The 26409-nt window shown below is 29.3% G+C and overlaps 1 protein-coding gene across 3 annotated transcripts; it reads right to left on the minus strand.

Moving 5' to 3' along the window:
- Positions 1-1320: 1320 nt before the first annotated feature.
- Positions 1321-9985, minus strand: LOC105780760 (AT-hook motif nuclear-localized protein 1). Of its 3 annotated transcripts, XM_052629758.1 has the most exons (8): positions 9878-9963; positions 9061-9210; positions 7757-7914; positions 6971-7177; positions 6689-6756; positions 6417-6539; positions 3581-3739; positions 1321-1712 (listed from the first exon to the last, which is right to left on the minus strand). In XM_052629758.1, the coding sequence occupies exons 4-8, from the start codon at positions 7161-7163 to the stop codon at positions 1623-1625; spliced, it is 633 nt and encodes a 210-aa protein (XP_052485718.1). In that variant the 5' UTR covers positions 7164-7177; positions 7757-7914; positions 9061-9210; positions 9878-9963; the 3' UTR covers positions 1321-1622. The 3 variants fall into 3 exon arrangements, with proteins under 3 accessions (XP_052485718.1, XP_012460708.1, XP_012460709.1); XM_012605254.2 differs by lacking the exon at positions 9061-9210 and having other exon boundaries at positions 9878-9983; XM_012605255.2 differs by lacking the exons at positions 7757-7914; positions 9061-9210 and having other exon boundaries at positions 9878-9985.
- Positions 9986-26409: the final 16424 nt, after the last annotated feature.

A 26409-nucleotide genomic window follows, 5' to 3' on the forward strand; every position in this document is an offset into this window, starting at 1 on the left:
TAAATTTTATATTCCATATATCATAATATTTATTTTATTATATGTGTACTATAATCTAAGTTGAATATTTGGTCATACCAAAATGATAATAACATGACATTATGGGAATAATAATAATAATAATAATAATAATGATAATAATAACTAGAAATTGTATCACACGCATATGCGTATAGAAATCATAGATTTAGAACGCATATGTATGTTTAAAATAACATATAATAAATAATAAATCATAAAGTTTGAAACTAATTAATTATAATAGCACATGAAATATATACGATATTAAAATAAAAAATAGATTAAATTGTGAGTTAAACGAAATTTAAACACATAAATACATCATATTAATAATATTAAATGTATTACAATTCTCTATAAAATATGTTAAAAGTTTTAGTTTAGTGGTAAATTAAATATTTTATCAATCCAATTGGCACGGGTTTAAATCTCACCATATACATATTTTTATTTATTTTTGTTAAAATAAAAATATTAAAATAATCTCAAATAATATAACTTATTTTAATTACCAAAAAGCATTTCCATAATTTTCCTAAATGAGTTGGTGACCCGGTTGAGGGCGACACCAACTCAGCAAAACACTTAATAAATAAAATAGGTAAATAATAATAATTATTATAATAATAATGATAATGATGACGACCACAACGTGAAAATAAGGATTGTGAAAATAAAAATACTTTACATTTGGAGTCTTATAATTTTTACTATAATTTATGTTTATATGCTTTTTACTCGGTAAACTACTTTAATTTTATTAAAATATACGAAATGGTGCAAAACTACTTTAATTTTACACTACAAGTAAATTTCTCTCCAAATTTATTTCATATATCATAATATAAGATTTTGAGTTTATATATTCCATATATTTCATACATCGTAATATTAATTACTTAATAAATCAATTTTAATATTTTGCCAATCCAATTTCAGTTAAATACATTATTAAAAATTCATTAAAAAATAAAAATTATAAAATTCAATTCAACCATCAATTCAAAACGATTTGTTATCTCAATTCAAAGTGGTTCACAATGTAACCGGTTCAACCCATTTGTCAGAACTAACAGACCAATCGATTCTTGAACCAACTGATCAATTTGGTCCAATCAGGTTCCAACAATTATGCTTTTAAGAAACAAGATTTGGTTTACAGTCCAATTGATTCAACCCCTTTAATACCGATCGGTTCCCGGAGTAATTGATCAATCTAGTCCAATCCGGTTCAAGATTCAAATTACTCCCCAAGTTTCCAAACAAAACATGAGAAAATCTAGACAAGATAGGGGGAAATAGGAAATCAGAAATGGTAGATGAAAGACATTTATCCAAATATATATGGGATTGATTTGACACAGTATCAAATATAAACCCCCTAAACAAAATACCATTCAACAAAAAGCAAAACCCAGGCTGCTTAGGGACAACCCAAATTAAGAGTGCCAAATCCAAACTTGAATTTATTCGCAACGATCCAAAATGAAGCCAAGTTTCTAGCTTTTATCATCAAGCTTGAAAGAGTCAGAGAAGTGAAGGATTATAACCCCCACCAGAAACAACAAATTTAACTTAATATATCCTTAGGGCAATAAGTTTTAAGAAACCTCCATTTTGGCCGCCGGAGATTCTGCACCGGACGTAGAAGCTTCCTTTGCAGAAGGACTAGTAAACCTCCACAGCACAATCTGGAAAACATTCAATACAAATTGTTAATAACTAAATGTTTAATATAGTAATTCCAACAACTTTCATAAGTATAACCCGGATTAGCCAATTAAGTCTTAGTTCAATTGGTATGAGCATTGTTGCCAATACAAGAGGATGTAAGTTTAAGTACGCTAAAATACATTATCCTCCTATTTATAGATTGAAGAAGGGCTATAAATAGTTCTAGGCATTGTATCAAAAAAAGAATAGATATAATCAAAACTTATAATGAGATTATTCAAATATATATATATAACCTACATCATCATGAATACTTCTCAACAATCAAGACTTTACTCCAACTTTACAGCAATTGTCTATGTTCACATTTGTACAAAATTACATGGATTTAGGGTTGAAGGTATTTTTAATAATATAAACATGTTTGGTACCTATTTTCCTATAATAGAAATAAATTAAATAATATACCTACATTTATATGAATTTGAACTAGGGTAACAAATTTACTATTTAACAACTTTTAAAAACATTTGTTTTCAATTTTACAAAATATTTTTAGTGAAAACAGTAAAATTTTTTCATTGTTTTTTAATTTTCACATATTTTCATTTTCTAAAAATCATTTTTAAAATTTTAACCAAACGCTCTTTTTCAATATTTTCCATTTTCTAAAAAATGATAACCAAATGGAACCTAAAATTTCCTCTGAAGGAAAAAAATTCTCTTTGGACGTAATAAAAGCTCATATTGGACAATCTAACATATAATGCTTCACTAAATAAAGAGGTTTTTCTTTTTCCTTTCTTTTATGCTTCAACTACAATAATGTTACTAAATTTTGATATTAATTAAATTAATCCATCTCAAAAAAATTTGAAGCAATTTAATCTCTACCTATTTAAAAATGAGCAATTAAAGACAATTAATCAAGGCGTTAATGTTTTCAGTCAAATGTACATAAATTTGATTGATATAATAAAATTAAGCTCTAAATACTTGCATATTTAGTCAATTTGATACTAATCAAAAAAATTATCTGAAAAATTTGTATAAAATTTTAAAAATTTAAAATTTTTAAAAGAATATATAAAAGAATTTAGCTTCAAGTATATATAAGATATACAAAATGAGTAAACTTTTAGAGCTAAATTTATTATTATACAATCAAAACTATGTGAAACTTGACTAAAAACATTAATCATGTGATTAGTTGCCCTTGTATGCTCAATTTTGAAATTGTCAAAGATTAAATTACTATATTTTTAAAGTAACAAATTTGCTCAATACCGAAATTGAAATGGATCAGAGAGATCTTTTTACCAATAATCTAAGATCTACTTAAACTTAGGCAACATTTAAAAATTTTGTCAATTTAACCCTTATTCTTTTTTTTAGCTAAATTTAACCATTAACCTTTAAAAAAAGAGTCAAATCACTTCACTTCAATAGAAAAGTTGACTAAACATTAATTTTTTACCATGTTGGTATGACAACTCATATGAAAGTCCACGCGTATTTCATGTTGACATGGCACCATTTATCTCATATGCCCAACAATTAAAAAGTCGAAATGTCCAATACATATATATAAAGTTCAAAAAATATCGTGGATTATCACGCGGGTTGTCATGTTTAAAGATTTAACCTTTTAGTATGTAAATCTATTAAAAAAAGCAATTTAACTCTTTTTAAAAAGTTGATTAAATTTTGACTCTTTTTAAAAGGTTGATGGCCTAATTTAGCTAAAAACAATAATAAATAGCCAAATTGACAAAAAGATATAAACATTGAATGCTAAATTTATCATTATACCTTAAATTTATTCACACAAGACTGAATTTCCTACGGCTGATATAATAAACCAACAGGGAAATCAAGTCCTTACTTGAACATTAGTTTTTGCTATCAAAGGGCCAGAAACATAGCCCCCGAACACAGAATCATTTTTGGATGCCAAAGTGATCAGAATTCCATAACCATTACTGCGACCAAGGTTTAAGGGCATGGAGACGTGCCCTGTCAGGGAGACTATTTCATATGATCCCTGCACGGGAAATGAAGAAATTGTCAGAGCCAGCAGTCATCAGATAAGCGACACGGTGCTTTGAGGGATAAAGCAAAACTGTGGTATGAGAATTTAGAAGCCTCACTATCTCCAACAAAGATTGTGCAAGCAAGTCTAGAAGATGATAAAAGATTCAAACAGAACTGAAAAAATAAATAAAGAAGTGGAATCATATCTATCATTTCTCTCATAATCTGTAACATTAGTTCAAGAAAAGCCATGAAAATAATAGGAAGTAATTTGGTCTATGAAAAGGAAAAGAAAAAGAAAAGAGGAAACAGTTAAATTAAAACATTTTCCTATGAAGAGTAAGAAAGACAAAGATGAAGTGCAAGAATGAAGGCCTACTTAAATACCACTGCCAACTAATGTGCAGTTACATTATGTTTGTTAGCGAGAAGCATTAGTATTAATACTGGTAGAAGCCATTGCATTGCATCATTTACCGGAGAAAATGACATATGACAAGTGGATCCTGCACTAGTTATCAGCGAAATAATACACACAACTTAGCTCTTTCCAGACCAAGAAAGACAAGCAATTTCTCATGCCTCAAGTTTAATGTTATGCCACTGCCAGTCAACTGCATTGTTCTGGCTGACTAGTCTAAAGGAGTATTACAAGTGCATCATGATAAAAAGAAATCCTGGGTACTCGTTAAAAATAAGATAATCCAATGTGCTAGCCAATCACTTGTTATATCAAGAACACTTGCAAACATAAAGATACAACATTTTATCACAAAATGTTCTGCTAGAAGCATGGTATAAGCACCATAAAATAAGGCAGGCTAACAGAATGCCTAAAAGAAACAAACGGTAACTCAATTGACAAATATCACTTTCCTATCATTTCTTCTCATACCCTGCCCCCATACATTAAATATAGTTTCTTTACTCCATTTGTCAGCTAGATATAATTGGCTTCAGTAGAAAGAAGTAATTTTGTAATATTTCTAATATTGGTTTTAAATAGTGTTGCCTTCAACATGGCATATAAAAATGTAAGAAGCTGCAGTCGCAAAAACCAATTAAAAATGTGCAAGGATTTTGAAGTGAATAGGCAACATTCTCAAAAGCAATTAAATGCACAAAACTTGTAGTGAAACATAGCTCATTTTTAGGACTTGTTTAAACAAAAAATTATTACATAAATATCACAAAGAGACAGAAAACAAAATGCCAGATATGACTCACACAAGAATATAGTTCAAATAATACCCTATTAAACCCTTAAAAAGGCCTTAATGTGCTTAGGATTAGGGTTACCCTTAGCCAGCCTAGTGGCACCAAATAAACACACTTATGAACAGTTTAAAATAAAATACCTCACTTTAAAAAAAAAAAAAAAAAAACTCACCATGAATACTACTTTAATAACAGCATAAATTTGAAATCAAGTGTTTCGAATCTAGGCTACATTCCTTACATTATTCTTTCTACCCCTCCCTATTACAATGTTAGGTTTTCCTTTCTCTCTCCCCATTCAATATGACTAGAGAGCATCTATGAATTCTTATATGCAGCTGTTTCCCTATGAGAGAGAAAAAATAACACTTTGTAATGCCTAACATGCTACATGCCCTGTCATGAAATCAAGCAAAAGATGGAGTTAAAACAGTGTAGAAACATTACAAATGTTACAATATCTGAACCACAAAATCCAATCAAGACTAGTTGATGGTTTCTAATTAGCCCTCGTCAATATTAACCTAGATGGGAAGGTGCCAGTGAGCTTAGTTCCTAAATTCTTTGGTGGCTTACCAAAGAACTGAAATTGAATCCTGCTTTATCAGGGATGGATAGGTTTCCTAAAATGTATAGCCCAACAATTGTACAAAACGAACATTACAACTAGCATGGGAACCCCAAATACACAAGTGCACTAACCATAGGGCTTTTGGCTTGATGGTCAATCACCCAGCCCAAAAGGAGTGGACAGCTGCAAATTTAGACTCAATGCACCTTCCTTAGATGATGCATAGCATCGAAAAGAGAGAAAAATTAAATTAAATAAGAGGAAGAAAAAAAGTAACAGAAATTTGTATTAAAATACCAGTCAAATTAAAAATAGAGAGCAAGGGAAAAAGAAAAGGTTGAAAAATTATAGGAAAATAGTTTTAAACATACAAAACTTTTGGTTTTGGTGAAGCGAGTAAAACAAGATGGGGGTAGAACAGCAAAACCAAGTTGGTGAGCAACTCTTTTTTTTTTTTTTTTTTTTTGGGGGGGGGGGGGACTAACTAGTTAGCAAGAAAATTATTGAAATCCTGCAAGTAATCCAAACCGGCATCAATCTAATACTTTGCCTCAATAGACTAGCATAGACACAAATCACCATCCAATTATCTTAAGTTTAAAACAATAACATAATTGAAACTTATCGCCAAGGAAAGGCTATTGATTAATTCAATCAAACAATAAATACACAAACAAAAAAATTACTTGGCCGGAATTCATTCATTTACACCTCCACTTACCATTAACTAGTGATACACATAAAAGATGACAACTACAGAATCACATAAGAAAAATATAAAGCACTTGATGAAAGACCTTGGAGAAAGAAATTAGTTGTTAATGTGCATAAACTCAAATGCATATATACAGTATTAGTATGAGAATCTACAGTGATATGGTATGATTTGAGATCTCACCTCATGTGCAGAAGCCGTACCACATTCAAGAATGCTAGCACGAGCAACACATCCGGTAGCAGAAGCAATGTAACAGTTACAAGAACAACTCTCAACAAATGAAGTTATTTTTGAGATTATGTCCTGCAAGCATAAAAAATTGTCGTCATCATTTTTGTAAATAACCTTCATTTAATAGAAAATTACATACAAAATTACTATAAATCTTAATAAGTAAACAAAATTCTTAACATAATAGCATTAAAAGTAAAGTAGCCTTACACATGACTTACCTCCCCAGAACAGACAGTCAATGAACAGGGAACAAAATCTCCCCCAATTTTGTTCACGTCGAAACACTCTGCAAATATGATAATCCATGTGTGAAAATAACACATAAACCATGTTAATCGTAACTTAAAAAGTCAAAACTAACAATATGTATGCCAGTAATTCTAACATCTGAATCTTTTTATTTTCTTAGTACAGTCTCACCAAGAAATGGATTGAATTTGTAGTGGTTCATGTTAATTATCTAAATAAATATGCTTAGTCTAAGCCAGAATCCAATTTACCTTCATTTGAAAAGTATTCAGCGGGGCTGCGATGGAAAGAGTCAGAGGTTGATAACTTTTCATTACAAAGAACAAGTTTCCTCGGGATTCCCTTTCTCTTCCTTTTCCTAGCAATCAACCTCTCTTGCTCCTTTTCCCTTTGGTCCTCATCCATGCCAAAAAGTGCAGCATACATACTCTCCCTATCCTCCATAAAAATCTATGCTTCTGTAATACACAGATAAACTATATGGTTAAGAGAAAAGAAAAGAAAGAAGAAACAAAAGGCAAAAAAGTTATCACATTTACCAATAAAGAAAATCAGAGAATATCTTAAACACCTGATTCTTTTAGGTTAAAATACTTGTGAATGTACTTATAGGTGGGCGTATCCAATAGCACCACTACAGTCAGACATACAGAAATGGCATATCTGGCAATGCTTGTTACCAAAAAACCAGTAACATTCCAGGTTGCATTTTTATTGAACATCTACTGATGTATAAGACAGTGAAATTAGAAATTTCTGTTTCTGATATGTCTAATTATTTAAAATACAAAATGACTTATTAAGCATATCTTACCTATAATGTCAAGATAAGCATGTGATCTATCTTGAATTTTTCAATTGGAAAATGTCTTAATGTTTTTTTTTTCTGCATCAACTTTATTCATTTTAAATTCAATAAACTGAAAATAATCATAGAAATAAAACTTGAACATGTTTAATGAAGACATAATAACTCAGCAACAGCAAATATATGGTAACATATTGAGATAAAAGGTTTAAAAGGTAGAATTCTTTACCAGCCCCATATCCGTTACGTTTTGGATTCAGGTGCTCTATAGTTAGTAAAAACAACTATTCGTCCAATCAGTGTCAAGAAAGGCACTACAAATCAATGTGCATACTTTCCACCATTCATATTGCTCAACGTGGACAAGTTGAGTAATTACAGTGTCACCTAAATTAGGCAAAATGTTAAGCAAATGAGTCAGTGGTTAACAAAATCTGCAATTGCGACTTATATCTCTGCATACGTACTGATAAATATTCTAGTACCTTCCAATATTGGAAGAAAAAAAAAATGATTAAAAAATATATTAAGCTACACAACAAGAAAAGAAATGGGAGGGCAAGATACAAAACTATTTAGTACTGTTTACGCAGATGGATGTTCTTTGCCTGCAAATTTTACCTTGGAATTAGGACTTCACTATCAATTTTCTAAATTTTGATGTCAGGAGTCTTATTTGACATTGTTAAATAGAGCCAAAGGGCAGATACAAAACTTCACAAAAATAAACTGGCATAATTTCACATTACTAACCAAATCAACTCAACTAAGCTCAACCTAACATGAATCCTTTCCATTCACTCGTATTGAGAAATTCAGTCCTTCCTAGTTACATAATACCATGTACTATGATCTTCTTCTCTTCAAAATGTATCAAATAATCCTCCATCCAAACCATCTTTTCACATTTCCACCCCAAATGTCCATATGTGAACTTCATCATTTTTTCTTTGCTGCCCCCTCCCCCCCAACACCAACAGCATCAGCATCACCACTACCATGTGTCTACAAGTGCATGCATATAGAAGCACAAAAATGCATTTGAATAATGGCACAAAATGTTTTAATTTCTTTTCTAGTCTCTCACTATTTACTCCATAAAATGCTTCAATTTCATATGAAAGGAGAAGCATTTAGTTTGAGTTTCTGATATCCCAAATTCCACTGAACTGTCGTTTTAATTGTATCCGCAATTGAAAATGTCTTTAAATAGCTAGAAATAATCAAAAAATGATGAGGTCGGAAAAACAGTTGATTAAATCCAAGTCCCAGCTGTGTTCATACCTTGAAGTAATCCACCAGGATAATTTTGTAGGACTATAGGAATCAAATTTCCCATTTCATGATAATTCAAATTAGAAGTTATGAATAGGAATTGCACTTAGTTCATTTTTCCCCTTGTCTATAGCTACGCAATTATCACTACAATAAATAAGACAATTACATACATTGCGGTACAAATGTCACCATAATTACCCATTTGCCTATCCTAGTCATGAAGAAGTAATGAAGATACCATTAGAGAACACTCACATTCTGAATTGAAAATATTCAATTAATGAACTTAGGGCTTAGTCTAAATGGTTCACCAACATCCTTTGGGAGATGGACTCAGCGAGTCAGCAGTTCGATCCCTGGCATTTACAAATTCCCCTTTCCTAGTTCCTCCTAGGCCTTGGCATCCTTTTGTGCCAAAAGAAAATATGTGGATTTTAACCAAACATAATCAGTATTTTTAATAAATGGGTAGAAGATAACTAAAATAACAATATACTATGTAATTTTCTTTATAGAAATGCACAACAATTGTGAAAATAGGCTTCTACCTGCTTTTGTAATTGACAGCAAGCTCACTATAATGAGAATCTATTGCCCTCCAATATACTTATATAACCATTCATATGTCCAAAATTTATGACTTTGGATTCCATGACTGCGAATTATAGAGATGAAGGTTGTGCAGAAAAGTAATAGTAAAACTATACACACACACAAAGCTTGCAAGCAGCTTTTTTTTTTTTTTAACATTCAATGGAATTTACAAGTTCATAAGAAGTATTCTTCTTCAAATAATAGGTTTGAAGAAAAGTAATTTAATAGTGCCCAATTTTTAACTTTTATTTTTCTTTAAAGTAACTTCTGCCACAAAGTTGGTATGCATTTAAAAGCACTTCAGCAGCACCTTTCTTCAGCACCTTTCTTCGTTACATAAGCACAAATAATCGAAATTCAAAGAGAAACGAAAACCTAAGATTAAAAGAAAAAACGTAATTCCTGACTAACAGTTTCAAAGAGAATTCAGCTGGCATTTTAAAAGAAAAACTAATATATTTATTTCGAAGTGAATTACCGTAAAAATGAAGAGAAAAATGTGAGATTCAGACTGGAATCCTTCATTTTAACTGAGCAGAAAAGATTTTTGTTTTTCTTGCTCTTTTTGCCCCAGTTGTTCCAGGAATATATTTACGCTTAAATAAACTAATCTTATGCACGCCATTAATAAATAACTAAGGGTAAATTGCTAAAATAATAACTTTTGTTTATCTCAAATTATATTTTAGTCACTTACAATACTGTGTTGTAATATTTTAGTCACTAAACGTTAATTACCCTTAATGGTGTAACGGCAAGCTGAACTGACACTATAAATCATCATTTCAAATAAAAATTTTAGGTTAAATTATATAATTGATCCCTATACTTTTTTTGATTTAAGCAATTTAATTTTTTCTTTTACGTTAAAAGAGATGGAGAAGTGAGGAAACTAGAGGAGAAGCAGAAGAGAATGGAATAAAAAGAAGAAAAAAAAGAAAATTATAAAAACATAAAATAAAAAATTAAATTGCTCGAAATGAAAGAAATATGGGGACCAATATTTTTGTTTGAAATTATGATTTAACGTGTCATATCAATTTATAGTTACACCATTAACGAAAATTAACGGCTCAGTAACTAAAATGTTGCAACATGTTAACGTAAGTGACCAAAATGTATCATTTTAAATATAAATGACTAAAATGTAACCTGAGAGAAACAAAAATTACCATTTTGAAATTTACCCAATAACTAATTATGCTACACAAAGGTGCAAAATGAACCCTAGCCCAGAATTTGAACCAAAAAACTCCTAAAACTTTTTGAAATTGAATCATGTTTAAATGATTTAAAGAAAATATTTTTTAAATAAAAAATATTAAAATATAAAACAAGTCATTCAATTTTATATCTCCCGACAATGAATTTAATTTGATTTAGATAATACTGAATTAAACATGATTTCAATAAAAATTTGTCAACAAAGTAAGGATGATTTTAAAAGATTTTGTTCAGCGCTTCAACATTCTGCGGATAAACCTCGTACCATTATTGGCGACGGTTGTAAGTAGCTTGCAGCCATTACTTGGGTATTCTACCTCTGCCAGCCCCCTTTGGATTTGCCTCTGTATGGCTAGATCATTGAACAAACTGCCCCAAGTCTCAAAATCTCCGACGTCAAAGGAGAAGTCCCCCAAAATGCTCATACCTAACAAATCCAGCATTATTTTTGGATTAACTATCATTTTCTAATGAAAATGCCATTAATCAACACGTAATATCTCTTTAAAGATCATACTATGTCATTAATCTCATTTGTATAGTCTTGGTTTGGAACTGAATTTTCTGATGGCTCCATATTTGATTCAATCAATCAATGTCTCTTTTACTTTCGTATTATGACTAATACTCTGAGAATTCAAGAAAAAGAATAGAAAATGATAAATTAGAGAGAGAAAAACCTACAAAAAAAAGGACAATTAGATCTAAACTAGAAACCAGTTGAAACTATAGCAAAAGAAAAAATCAATCCTAATAAATTTCAAAGAAGATGAATATCCTCCTTGGTTCTTTTCTGTTAAAGCAAAGAGAACAAGAGCAAAGGGAGATTTGATTCCTTATCTTTCCAGAAAAAAAAAAACAAAAAACTTTGCTTAATCCCCACATGTTTAGCCTCTCCTTTGTGCTAACTTGTCAACACCTATTTAAAGAAGAATTTTTCTTTTTCTTGTTCTTGTTCTCAATTCTTGAAATGAAATTTAAGCTTCGCACGAGTGCATTCTGTCAGTTGCAAAATGCGCAGTCGAAGCATTCTATCCCAAAAACGTCCAGAGATTCTTTATTTTTCTCCTTTTATTTTTAAGGTTCCTTTGTCTTATAATTCACAAGCCAATTTAACATGGTTAAATTTTGTCATAAATCCCTATACTCTTCCGAAATTTAGAATTTAATTTTTTTTCTTTTACATTAAAAGAGATGGAAATTTGACGAAAATAGAGGGAGAAGTAGAAGAGAATTGAATAAAAAGAAGAAAAAAAAGGAAAGTTAAAAGAACATAAAAGAAGAAAAATTAAATTGCTCGAAACGAAAAAAATATAGGGATCAATTGTATAATTTAACCTAAATTTTTTGTTTGAAATGATGATTTAACATGTCATATCAGTTTATAGTTACACCATTAACAGAAATTTACGGCTCAGTGACTAAAATGTTACAACATGTTAACGTAAGTGACCAAAACGTAACATTTCAAATATAAATGACTAAAATATAACCTAAGAGAAACGAAAGTGACCATTTTGATAGTTTACCTAATAACTAATTATGCCACACAAAGGTACAAAATGAACCCTAACCCAAAATTTGACCCAAAAAACTCCCCAAACTTTTTGAAGTTGAATCATGTTTAAATGATTTAAATAAAATATTTTTTTAAATACAAAATATTAAAATATAAAACAAGTCAATCAATTTTATATCTCCCGACAATCAATTTAATTCGAATTATATAATACTAATTTAAACATGATTTCATTAAAAAATTGTTAGCAAAGTGAGGATGATTTTGAAAGATTTTGTTCAGCGCCTCAACATTCTATGGATGAACCTCATATCCATTATTGACGGCTGTTGTGAGTAGCTTGTAGCCATTACTTGGGTATTCTATGGTTGCAAGGGCGAAGCCAGAAATTTTTTTTAAGGGGGGCCAAAATGAAATTTTAATTTTTAATAGTCTATATCATATATTTTTAAAGGATTAAGTTAAATTTTCATAAATTTAGGGGGCAAAGTGCAATTTTACATTTACTAATTTAAAATTTTAAAATTTTGTAAATGGCCAAATCAATTATTTTCCATTTTTTTGGGGAAATGGGCCCTTGCCAGCCCCCTAGATTCGCCTATGTATGGTTGGATAGTTGAACCAATTGCCTCCGGTCTCAAAATCTCCAACGTCAAAGGAGAAGTCCCCCAAAACACCCATACCTAACAAATCTAGCATTATTTTTGGATTAACTATCATTTTCTAATGAAAATGCCATTAATCAACACGTAATATCTCTTCAAAGATCATACCTATGTCATTAATATCATTTGTATAGTCTTGGTGTGGAACTGAATTTTTCTGACGGCTCCATAATCGATTCAATCAATCGAAATGCCTCTTTTACTTTCGTATTATGACTAATACTCTGAGAATTCAAGAAAAAGAATAGAAAATGATAAATTAGAGAAAGAAAAACCTACAATAAAAAAAGATAATTAGATCTAAACTAGAAACCAGTTGAAACTATAGCAAAAGAAAAAACCAATCCTAATAAATTTCAAAGAAGATGAATATCCTCCTTGGTTCTTTTCTGTTAAAGCAAAGAGAACAAGAGCAAAGGGATATTTGATTCCTTACCTTTACAGAAAAAAAAAATTTGCTTATTCCACACTTGTTTAGCCTCCCCCTTGTGCTAACCTGTCAACCCTTATTTAAAGAAGAAATTTTCTTTTCTTTTCTTTTTCTTGTTCTTTTTCTCATTTCTTGAAATGAAATTTAAGCTTCGCACACGAGTGCATTTTGTCAATTGCAAAATGCGTAGTTGAAGCATTCTGTCCCCAAAATGTCCACAAATTCTTTATTTTTCTTCTTTTATTTTTAAGGCTCCCTTGTGTTATAATTCACAAGCCAATTTAACATGGTTAAATTTTGTCATAAGTCCCTATACTCTTCCAAAATTTAGAATTTATTTTTTTCTTTTACATTAAAATAGAAAGAGAAGTGAGGAAAATAGAGGGAGAAGCAGAAGAGAATTAAAGAAGAAAAAAGAGGGAAAGTGATAAGTACATAAAAGAAAAAATTTAAGTTGCTTGAAACGAAAAAAAAATGGGGACCAATTGTATAATTTTACCTAAAATTTTTATTTGAAATGATGATTTAACGTGTCATATCAATTTATAGTTAACCTTAACGGAAATTAACGGCTCAGTGACTAAAATGTTACAACATGTTAAAGTAAGTGACCAAAATGTAACATTTCAAATATAAATGACTAAAATATAACCTGAGAGAAACAAAAGTGACCATTTTGATAGTTTACCCAATAACTAATTATGCCACACAAATGTGCAAAATTAAACCTAGCCCAGAATTTAAAACCAAAAAACTCCTCAAACTTTTTAAAATTGAATCATGTTTAAATAATTTAAAGAAAAAAATTAAAATATAAAATATTAAAATATAAAACAAGTCAATCAATTTTATATCTCCCAATAAACAGTTTAATTCAATTTAGATAATACGGATTTAAACATGATTTTATTAAAAATTTGTTAGCAAAGTGAGGATGATTTTAAAAGATTTTGTTCAGTGCCTCAACATTCTGTGGATGAACCTCTATATGGCTAGATAATTGAGTCAATTTATAGCAAAAGTAGAAGCCATTATATGAAGTTTCTGATGATTAACAGAGGTGAGAAAAACATCTTATGCATGGTTCTGAGTGCAATTCAAATGATGGGATTGCAAATAAAATGGATCATCCTTCCAGCATAGGATAAAATCATTGTCTCGATTTATGCTATTCCAGTCGTGGTTTCTTCCTTAACCTTGCCAACTTGAGATTGGCTTGTCTTATGGTTTCTTCCAGCATCTTGATCTTGGTTTCATGCTTCAATATTTTTTTGCGACTGTTTGTCAATTTTTCCTTCATCCACAAGAGTTCTAGACCAGTGAACTCTGCATCTCTCACCTTTAACAACATATCATCTATCCCAGTTACTCCAAGCTCAGAGAGATCACTTTCTAGTTTCTGATGAATGTCATCAACTGCCTTCAGAAAGTTGTTCTGAAACTCTGGATGCTTCAGTTGAAAGTTCTCGGCAAACTGTGGATGGTTTTGGAAAATGTTGTTCAGGGCCCCAAAACTTTGAGGGTGAACTTGGTATCCGTGACTGTGAGTGACGGCTGGAGAGTTGAGTCAACTGCTACAGGCCTCAAAGTCTTCAAAATCAACCCCCATGCCTAACAAATCCACCATTAGTCCATTTTCTAACGAAAATTCCATCAATCAACAGTCAACACAACTCTTCAAAGATCATACCTATGTCACCGAACTCACTGGTATTGTTTTGGTTTGGAACTAACTCCATAATGATTCAATCAATGGGAATGCCTACCAATACTTTGAGAATTCAAAAAAAAGAACATTAGAGAAAGAACATTAGTATAATTTTTAAATGGGGCCAAAATGAAATTTTAATTTTTAATAGTTTATATATTATAATTTTTAAATGATTAAATTAAATTTTCATAATTTTAGGGGGGTAAAGTGTAATTTTAGCTTTACTAATTGAAAATTTTAAAATTTTTTAAAGGGGCAAAATAATAATTTTCCATTTTAAGGGGGTTGAGGCCTTTGCTAGCCCCTTGGATTCGCCTCTGCACATGAATGAAAGCTCTTACACCTATTTATAGAATTTAGTGATCGTTGGATTGTTGACACATATCAACATCCTTACCCTTGATTTCACAAATATCTAATAACTAGAATGTTCATGTATAATATCTAATCTTCTAGAAAATATCCTATTTCTTTATTATATATATTCAAGAATCTTCCAAAGAAAATATCTCTTAAATGATAATTTTGGTTTTTATCTAAAATTTGTATTTGGCACCATCTTGATCTCCCCTTCAAGGACCTTATGATATAATTATCGGGCCAGATGATATAATTTTAGACTTGACTTGGACTTTATTTTATTATTTTGAGTTTTTTTTTATGAACTCGGGCTAAATTGGCCTATTACAAACCTGACTCATAATCAAGCCTACTTTAAAGTATAATCATGCTACTAATAAAAATTGAATGTCAAGTTTTTCACAAACATAGAATTTTTCCATTATTCAAAACTGTATAGTTGTTTCATTTGTTATAAGTTTCTTATTTTATAGTGCATAATAATATAAATGTATAATGACACAAAAGGCCCTTAGCATTTGCACTTTTGAGCAAATTTGCTTTAAGCAATTTTGTTTCAATTTTGAAAAAAAAACAAAAAGTAATGCTTTAAAAAAAATAAGGGCCAATTTGCTAAAAAGTGCAAACATTAAGGGCTTTTTTATCATTATACCTAAAATAAACTATAATGTATTATTTGAGAATCTAAGTTTATCAATATAGTAAACTTGTAATATGTCGTGTCTTTATAATAAAATTATTAAACACGAAATAACTCCATTGAAATCATAACATGAGAAAGCATTAAACACTACCTTAATTATTATTGTGAATGCAATTCATTATCATTTTTTATATATATAGGTTCGCAAAGCTCATGGAGGAAAATGGTAAAGTATGACAAAAGCTGAGTTACTTTTTAAGCATAAATTTTTAATTTTTATTTATTTTGTACTACCAAACCAACATCTTTCAGCAGTCGCTAACAATCACATCAATGATTCCATAGAAACTAACAGTCAACTTCATTTAAAGTGTTGATTATTTTGTAAATTTATAGTCAATTTAATGTAAAAATTAAGAAGGACTTAATTGATATTTTTTAAAATTTTTGAGGACCTATTAGAATTTTGCATATGATGTTAATATATAAAGCAAAACAACCAAGTGGGTAACTCCTAATCATAAATAGTAGAGTTGAAAATCTTTATAGATGAGGCTTCAAGTCCAATTGCTACCAAATTGCAGTCGCAACTTTTTGGAAAAAGGAAGAAAGGGTGGTTTAAAGTTGATCTTTTTGAGTTCAAAACAAGCAAAAATTAACATGAATTGTTCATTTATGTCCAATATTTTCCCACTTCTTTGAGTTATTATCACCCTTTAACTAAGGCTGGCAAAGGTTTCGGTCCCTTAAAATAGAATTTTTTCATTTAATTCATTTATAATTTATAATTGCACTTTGACTCCTAAAAATAATAAAATTTAATTTAATATTTTAAAATTATAAAGATATAGAATATTAAAATGGTGAAATTTTATTTTTACTATTATAAAATATACAATTTAATTTCGCCCCAACAAATTTTCTCACAGCACCACTACCTTTAACCTTAATAATTAAAAATAAAAACTAACAAATTCCATTAATTCATGCCTGTTATCATGACCTTTTCTCCGAGAAATTTCATCTCAATTTCAAAAAGCTATAAAGAAAAAAAATAATAATAAAAGAAATTGTTTTGTTTTTATTCAGTCAAAAATATTAATTATTTAAATTTGATTATAATATATAAAAATATTTTTAATTTTAATATTAAATAAATAAGAAATTCGAGATTTCATGCTAAAACAAACTTGGAAAAAATAATTAAATGTAATTGGTGGTCTAATTATATTGTCATCAATCATGTTTTAAAATTTTAAAAGTTTGCAATTCTTATACAACACTTTTATCATTAATTATTTAATAATAAAATTTATGAAATAATCATATATTAAATAATGGTTGAATTCTTTCCTAGGGTTTTAAAATTAACACATATTGATTCTTGTTCATTTTCTTTTACTAATTGAATGAATGACTTTATTGATTTCCATGAATTAATGGTTGAGTGATGTGTTAATTTTCTTTTATTTTTTATTGTTAAAGATTGTGTGACCCGAATCCCGTCATTTGTTGAAGAAATAAATATAGTGGCAAAATAAGAGGATCCATATAGAACTATTTGACTTTGAAGAACTATTTGACTTACGAATTCAATGCATTATATAAATAATCGTAATACCATTCAACCAATAGCTTGGCACTTGCCTAAGCATCAAGCAACAACACTAGTTAGTGTACTTGCACACATTACATACAAACTCATCATGCAAAATTTTCTTGTATCAACCTATTAAAGATAATCATACATTTACATGTCATGATACATATCATTCTCTTGTCGTTTCTTCATTGGCATATATCATTCATTTCATTATTTCGATATTTCATAAACCATCATATACCATCATTTTCATGAATTTCGCGTACATACCAGTAATAGTTCATTTCAAACTCATATTATCTCACTTCAGAACTTTACCCGTTATATCATTTAAATATCAATTGTTACCTTTATTTTAGATCAATACCAATAATAATCTACAATCAGGTTTTCTTTTAATAGCTCAACTGTTTCATTTCGTTTGATTTAACTTTCATTTAATTACCCCTATTAACAGACTCGGGCTTTGGCGGATACACGGATCCAACCAAGACACCAGTACGGCACATTGTGCCTAAACGGTACATAGTACCGATCAATGTCGATAATGGTAGCGATATGATAAAGAATAAAGATTCAACACACAAAGAGTTGAATCATAATGAGAATGATAACGATGATTCGACACACAAAGTGCCGAATCGAAGAATGATAACGATAATAGTATTCGACACACAAAGTGCCGAATCGGTAACAGTAACAGTAACAATATTCGACACACAAAGTGCCGAATCGATAACAGTAACAGTAACCGTATTCGACACACAAAGTATCGAATCAAGATAAAGAATGATGAGTCGGCACATAATTGCTCGATCGAAGCGGCAAAAACCCGTACTCTTCCATATCCTATGGCATGCCAACTATATCCGACTAGCCCGACTAGTTAATAGGGTATTTAATTCACTTTTCAGTACAATTTCCATCTTAGTTCAGTATCAATTATAAATTCCTTATTTCAATCAGTTTCACAGTACTGCAGCAATTCATTATTTCAATAATTTCACAGTTCAATGCAGTACACATAACAATATTCAGTAACTTCACAATTCAATTCAGTGCTAACACATATTTCTTATTCAATTCAGTTTACTAAATTCAGTTCAATACTAACACATATATATTATTCATAACCAAATAACATTCACTTTAATCAAAATTGTACAAAATATAGTTCATACGAACTTACCAGGTTAATTTGCAGAAATACCAAGATACAAGGACATTTTGATAATTTTCCATTTCCCTCGATTTTCTACCGATCTTGATCTAAGTTAATATTTCATTCAATTTATTAACTTAAATAATAAAACAATTCATTTCATGCAATTTGGTCATTTTGACATTTTACAAAATTACCCTAAAATTTACTTTTATTCAATTTAGTCCACGAACCTATAACATGTAAATTAGCTATTTTAAGATAAACTCATATTAGCTGAATATTTACATATATTTTCCTCCTCCTCCACTCTATTCCACATCCTTGATATATACATAATACCACTATTTACTTGTTTACTCATAACAAGCTATTCACTTGAGTCATAGTCACTAAATTAATTATATCTTAAGCTACAAAACTCCGAATTGAGATCCGTAAATTTTATCTGGAACTAGACTCACATATATTCTTACCATAAACTTTTCATAATTTTTTATTTGGCCAATAAGTACATTTTATTCTTTAAAGTAACCTCTATTCTTCTGTCTAACAGTTCCGACCCTTCTTCAGTAAAAATTAATTATCTCCTCGTACAGAATTCGAATGATGTTGCCGTTTGTTTCTATTGAAAATAAACTCATCAAGGATTTAAGAATATAAATTTAAGCTCCTAATTATTTTTATCCAATTTTTTTATGATTTGCCAAACTCAGAACAGGGGAACCCGAATTCATTCTGACCTTGTCTCACAAAATTTATTATATCTCATGACTTATAATTCCATTACTTACACTGTTTCTTCTATGAGAAACTAGACTCAATAATATTTAATTATATATTTTTCTCATCCTCTAATTCAATTTCCACAATTTATGGTGATTTTTCAAATTTAACCTACTGCTGCTGTCCAAAACTGTTTTAGTGTAAGATGTTGATTACTAAGTTTATAACTTTCTTATTCCCTTTCTCTATAATATTTCTCATCACTTTCACTTATTTCCTTCACTAATATATCAAGAACATAAGACCTTATATAAGAAAACTCTACTATAACATCATTTCCATGCTTTTTCAATAATATCAAACTTAAAAATATATTGAAATCTTGATGTTCTTACCTTGTCATATCGATTTCAATCTTTAACTTGATTTTCTCTCTCCTCCAGCTTCTATTTCTTGAATCTAACTTGATATTTTAGCTCCCCATAGTCTCCTTGTTATCTTTCTCTCTTGAGGGATATGAAAATTCTTTTGATTTCTAGGTGAAAATGGTGAATTTTTTTGGTGGAAGGACCAAATTGTAAAGAAAAGAAAGTTTCTTTCTTTCTTTTCTCCCCATACGTTGGAATGCATGGGAGGTTGATGATGATTCTTCATCTTCCTTTTTCTTATATATATACTAAATAAAATAATAATAAAATAATAATATCATTTAAAAATCAAATTAAAATATTTATTTAATTTAATCTAAAATATCTCCAACATCATCATTATCTTCTAGATTTCTCTCTCTTCTAATTGACCATTTTGCCCTTTATGAACTTTTAAAATTTCATTCTTGATTCATCACTTAATTTGGTAAAATTGTAATTTAGTCCCTCAAAATTATTCACATTTTCAATTTGGTCCTAGTCCATCCATTTTCCTTAGTTTCTAGATTATTCCACCCTTAAAATATTTACACCTTTGGTCCTTCAACTTTTTCATATTTACACTTTAACCCCTCAAATTTTAAGTATTTACTCTTGGACACAAAACTTTTCTCACTTTTGCGATTTAATCCTTTCTTGAATTAATATGTCATAATATACTTCCCAATGTTGACATAACTCAAAATTACCCTTTTATCACTTTATTTCCTTATTTTACTATATCATAGATATTATCTTACTTTCTTCTTGTAGAAATTTTCGGTATTACATAATCAATAGAAAATTAATGTTTTCGATAATTTAATTTTTAAATACGTTTGATAACCTACCATGAAAATTATTGAATAGAATTTTTTCTTCAAAAAATGTGAAAAATGATAAGTAGAGAGGGACCTACTTATCACTTAGTAGAGAATAAATTTAAAATTTTTATTTTTTCTATTTCATTTAGAATTATATTATCATTTATCAAACAATCTAATTATATCGGTATGTAATTTTAAGTAATATACCAAAAAATTTATAAGTTAAATTCTACACTTGTTTTTTTCGGCACTTAAATTTTTAGTTGATCGAGCGTAGCATTACTTTTTAATTTTAGATTACTTTCTTTTAGTTTTGTACTTTACTTTCTAATAGTATTTTAAAAGATAATTTAGGTGTGTTTGATAAACCATTAAAATTTTAATCTCATTAAAATGAAAATTTTCAAAAAAAATGTTGAATAAGATATATAGATTGTTAGTTACTTGTCACTTAATGCAGAAAATAATAAATTGATTTTATTTTATTAATAAATTGAAATAAACTATCCTTTTAAAAATAGATACTCAAATTACCATAATTATCTTTTGCTCAAAACTATCCAAAATAATATAGAATATTATATTAATAAGATTAAAATTTTAAAAATATATTATCTTTCAAAAATCAATATTTACTTTTATCAACCAATATAATTATATTTTGCATTTATATTTACTAATCAATACTTATGCTGATTGAGTTTTAACTTAATTGGCATGAGCATTGTTGTCCATAAAGGAGGATGTGGGTTCGAATTTATGGATTGGGAAACATTCTTAAAAAAAATTTAGCTTACCAAACACACCCTTATTTAGGAACCATACTGTATTCATCTAAAATAAATTTAAAACTACTTTATTAATCATTGTTATTTTTAAATAATTTATTTAAAGAGATTGTGATACGGAGTAATTAAAATTTTGATTTAGTATATGTATTTGACCTACTCAAGAAAATAACTAAAAAATATTCTTTTATTTTTTATTAAAATTTTAAAGGATTGATATACATGTTAATCAAAGAGTCAATTGAAATTTGCGAAAATATTGTATTTAATCTAATAAGGAAACAAAGTTAAAATTAGTATTTAAAGTAATTGGTTGAGATGGGTGGATTTAAAATTTGCATTTAATCTAATAAAATCTTTAATGAAGATTTAAAAGGATTAGTCTGGAAATTTTGTTTACATGTTGGTTAAAATTTATACTCAGATTTGCTTAATTTTTTTCTTTTAAAATTTGTTTATTTAAAATGATACATGTTAGACAATAATCACAAAATTCAATAATAAAATATGATAAATTTCATACTCAACTAATCCCCCTTCAGCTTTAGGTTGGTTGTCATTCCGATAAAAAATCATGAGATATAAACCCACACTAAAACATTACAACATAGTATTCATTATCTCTTTGGTATATGGGATAGTCACAATCGTCCCATAAAGTTAATTCAATTCCAACTCAAAAATCGTGTATTGGGTTGGAGTTGTTTGACATACATTTGGGACGTCTGCCACATTCGAGTTCTTGCGAACAATTTGGCCTGACCAAGTGGTTAATGGCCGGTTGGACCTCCGTCAAAGGAGATATTAATCGAATTAAATAACCCACGCATGTGAGGCCATTAAATAGGGAAAGTAAACGGCACCGGTTTTGGCCCCCAGATCCGCGCGTCGACCTGATTCGACCCGGAGGGTCAACGCGTTTTGCTTTAGGGGGATATTTGCGCCATAGGCCCCCCTCTTTTTGTGGCGTGTTCGATGCGATCTCTTCTTATTTTTGATTTTGGCCACATGATTTTGCTTCTATTTTGATTTGGTCCCTAGACCATGCGCTTGGATTCCGCTAGAACGGCGCCGTTTCAGTGACGTGGGAATATTTCGTGTTTGATCCTCATTCTATTGTAGCGTGTTTTAATTACCCCTCTTTTATTTATAATTTGAGCCCTTAAATTTATTCCTGATTTCGATTTAATCCCTTCAATTTTTATTTTATTTCTTTTAACTATTAATTTCTATTTTGTTTATATTTTCATTTATCTTATATATATGTGTATACGTTATTTTAATATGTGCTACTATTTATTATTATTATTATTATATATTATTATTAAAGCTATTATAATAATTATTATTATTATTAGCCTTATTATTATTAATATTATTAAATACCTTTTACTTCAAGTTATGTTATATGTATATACATACATACAATTATTTTAGTACACATGCATGCGTACATCCCATGTTTCATATATGTTTATATGTACATATTTTTGTCATTATTTTACAATTTCAAGTATGTATATATATGTGAATAAGTTTTATAATATATGTATATGTATATTTTTTAAATTTGTATAAGAATATATATATATATGCACATTGTTTTATCTTAGAATTTTTATATTTATGTACATACACACGTCCTTATAATGTACATACTTATATTTTATATATTTTTGTATTTTATAATCTATTTATATATATAAATATATATATGTAAATACTTATATTTTCATATTTTATAATTCATACATATATCTTTTATTTATTTTCTTCATTATTTATGTATATATCTGTTATTGTTATTTTATCTTGCTTTAGTTTTGTCTGTTTAGTATTTGTCATGATGTCGCACGATTGTTTTTATATTAGTCTTATTACTTATTTATATTTTGTTTTGCTCGTGATTATTTTACTTACATTATCATCATCATTCCATTACACCCATTTTTATTTAGATTTCAAAAAAGAAATTTTAAAAATATAAGTAATACTCGGTATTTGGGATCTTTGAGAGAATCGAGCCCGAACATATTGGGTTCCGATTTTCTTCGTTGAACCTAAATAATCGAGATTACTCTTTTTAAAATAATAAAAAGCTCATTATCGGGAATTCAATACGTTGTGTCCTAACGCATTGGATATGACACGTTGTTTTTCCGAGATGAGGATTTTTTTTTCTAAAAAATAATAAATGCGGTATTTTGCATTTAGATTCAAGAAGGCCGTACCCTAACTTACTGGGTTTCGATTTTCACGATAAATCTAAGTACACGAGTTTTTTTAAACCTAAGTTTTAAACGACCTCGGAAATTAAGAAAATATCGCGTCCTAACTTACTGGTCGTGATCCCTTTCTTAAATCCGAGATAGCTAAATACCTTTTAAATAAGCAAATTTTTAGCATTCTTTCGCGTTTCGGGAATTCGAGACATTGTGTCCTAACTTACTGGATATGATTCTTTCTTCTCGATTAACGTGAAATATGCCCCCTTTACCCAAAAATTTTCAACATTTTTATACAAGAATCGTATTTTTAAATTCTTCAAAGTTTTCAATTTTCGACATTAAGACATTAACTAATCAACTAGGTACCAATTTTGGGCGTTACGAGGGTGCTAATCCTTCCTCGTACGTAACCAACTCTAGAACCCGATTTCTGAATTTCGTGGACCAAAATCGTTGTTTTAATAAAATCAAACCGTTTATTAAAAACACCACTTTTCGAGGTGATCCAATCACACCTCATTAAAAAGGATTGGTGGCGACTCCCGTTTTCATTTTCAAAATCCAAGTCGACCTGTTTTTCATCAAAAAAATGGTGTCAACAGTCATAATTTTAGACATCAATCAGAACAATTTATCAAAAGGCAGGTTCAATCATGATACTAGTGGAAGACACTTAAAAAACTATGAATTATGACTAAACATAATATACTTATCATCGAAAGCAAGGGGTTGATTTTTGTTTTCATTTTTTGCATTAGAAAAGTGAAATAATCTTAACCAAAACCTAAAAGTTAGAATTTCCAGTAGTTTTGCGTAAGGCAATGGTTCAATCTGATTTGGAATCCCTACTAAGACTTGGCAACAAAAGTATTTTCTAAAAGACAAATTACAAGGGTGAACCTCCAAATCCTCGGACAATAAGTTTACGGTTACGTGGTTAATATTGCATCGTAGTTTCAAGCCTCTTTGGTTTGAAAAACAAATTTAAGTTTTGCTTAAAATTTCATTTAGCACTCACAGTTATACTTTCCTTTTCAATTTAGCATGCATCCATTTGGCAAAAACTTTTATGTCATTTTCTTTAATGAAAAATCATGGCATATTTTCTTAATCTTTTTTCAGTTTATATCCCAAAGTCTTATATGATCAGTTGACTGTTCTTTAGAAAAACGGATAACTAGAGAACCACCATTAAGCTTTCAATCTTGGTTCTTATAGAAAATTAGTCAGCATTGATCGGCTACGGTTTGCCTTCAAAAAGACCCAGAGATGTAAAACCCAAAACCTTCAAAAATGGTTACTTCATGGTTACTAAGCGAGACAACAAAAGCCACTCCAAACCAGATTATAGATAATGCATTTGATGAAGATCCAACAAACCCAGCAGGAGCAGCCAATAATTCAAAACCCTTCACAAATGATTATTTAATATATAATGAAATGTAATATTTCGTTATTATATAATTAGTTTTTATAAAATTAAACTATTTTGAATATGTTGTTTGCAAAATATAATATGATGGTGTCCATGGGCCGGGCTGGGCCCATAAAAAAATCCGACTCGACTCCTAGGCCCGAGCCCAGCCCGGCCCAAAATATGGGCCTAAAATTATTTCCAGGCCCGGCCCGAGAATAAAATCCTATGCCCGAGCCTGGCCCAGCTCGACCCATTTTTTAATAAACACCAAAAAATATTTTAAAAATAAAAAAATAAAAATAAAAGTATTTTAAAAATATTTTAAAATTTAAAATTTAAAAATAAAAATTATTTATTTATTAAATTTGGGCCGGGCCAGGCCGGGCCCGGGCCAAAAAAGTGGTGACCGAGGCCTGGCCCGTTTTCTAAACGGGCCTCATTTTTTGCCCAAACCCATATTTCGGGCCTATATTTTTACCCGAACCCTCTCATATTTTGGGTGGGTCATCGGGCCGGGCCGGGCCGGGCCGCCCGGCCCATGGACACCTCTAGATGTGATAATAAAACTTTCCTATATTTGTTAGCCTTTTTTTCAATGTTTGGAATAACATACTAAACAGAGATGTAAATGAATAGAACACTCGATGAATAGTTCGTATAATATTCGTTACGTTCATTTATTAAGCTAAATAAACGAGTATGAACAAAATTTTTATGATTATTTAATAAACGAATAAACATGAACAAAAGTGTATTCAATTCATTTATATTCACAAACAAGCTCGTTTATAAGCTTGTTTATTGACTCATTATGATTCATTTATTTATCAATGATATTTTCTTATAAAAATTCCATTAGTATATATTAATAAAATTATCTTAAAACTCATTTAATCTTCTATTAATATATATTAATAAAATTTTATTAGTTTGTATTTTTCATTTATAATATAATTATTAATTTTATATTTGACTATTTTATATCTAAACAATATGTGTATGTATTTATTTATTGTCTATTATTTATGAACATTGTTCGTGAACATTTTCAATTATATGTTCATGAACATATTCGATTAAGTTAAATGTACATGTTCATCAACATTAAACAAACATGAACGCATAATTTTAAATAAAAGAACATGAACAAAAAATTGAAATCTTAACCAACACAAACAAACTTAAAAATAAACAAACGAACATGGAAAAAAGTTTATTCGTTCATTTACAGGCCTAACACTAAATAAATCTCATTTAACATGATTAGAATTTAGAAAACAAAGTAAATGTTCCAACAGGA

This window comes from Gossypium raimondii, chromosome 4 (genome assembly GCF_025698545.1).
Source record: "Gossypium raimondii isolate GPD5lz chromosome 4, ASM2569854v1, whole genome shotgun sequence".
Lineage (NCBI taxonomy): Eukaryota > Viridiplantae > Streptophyta > Magnoliopsida > Malvales > Malvaceae > Gossypium > Gossypium raimondii.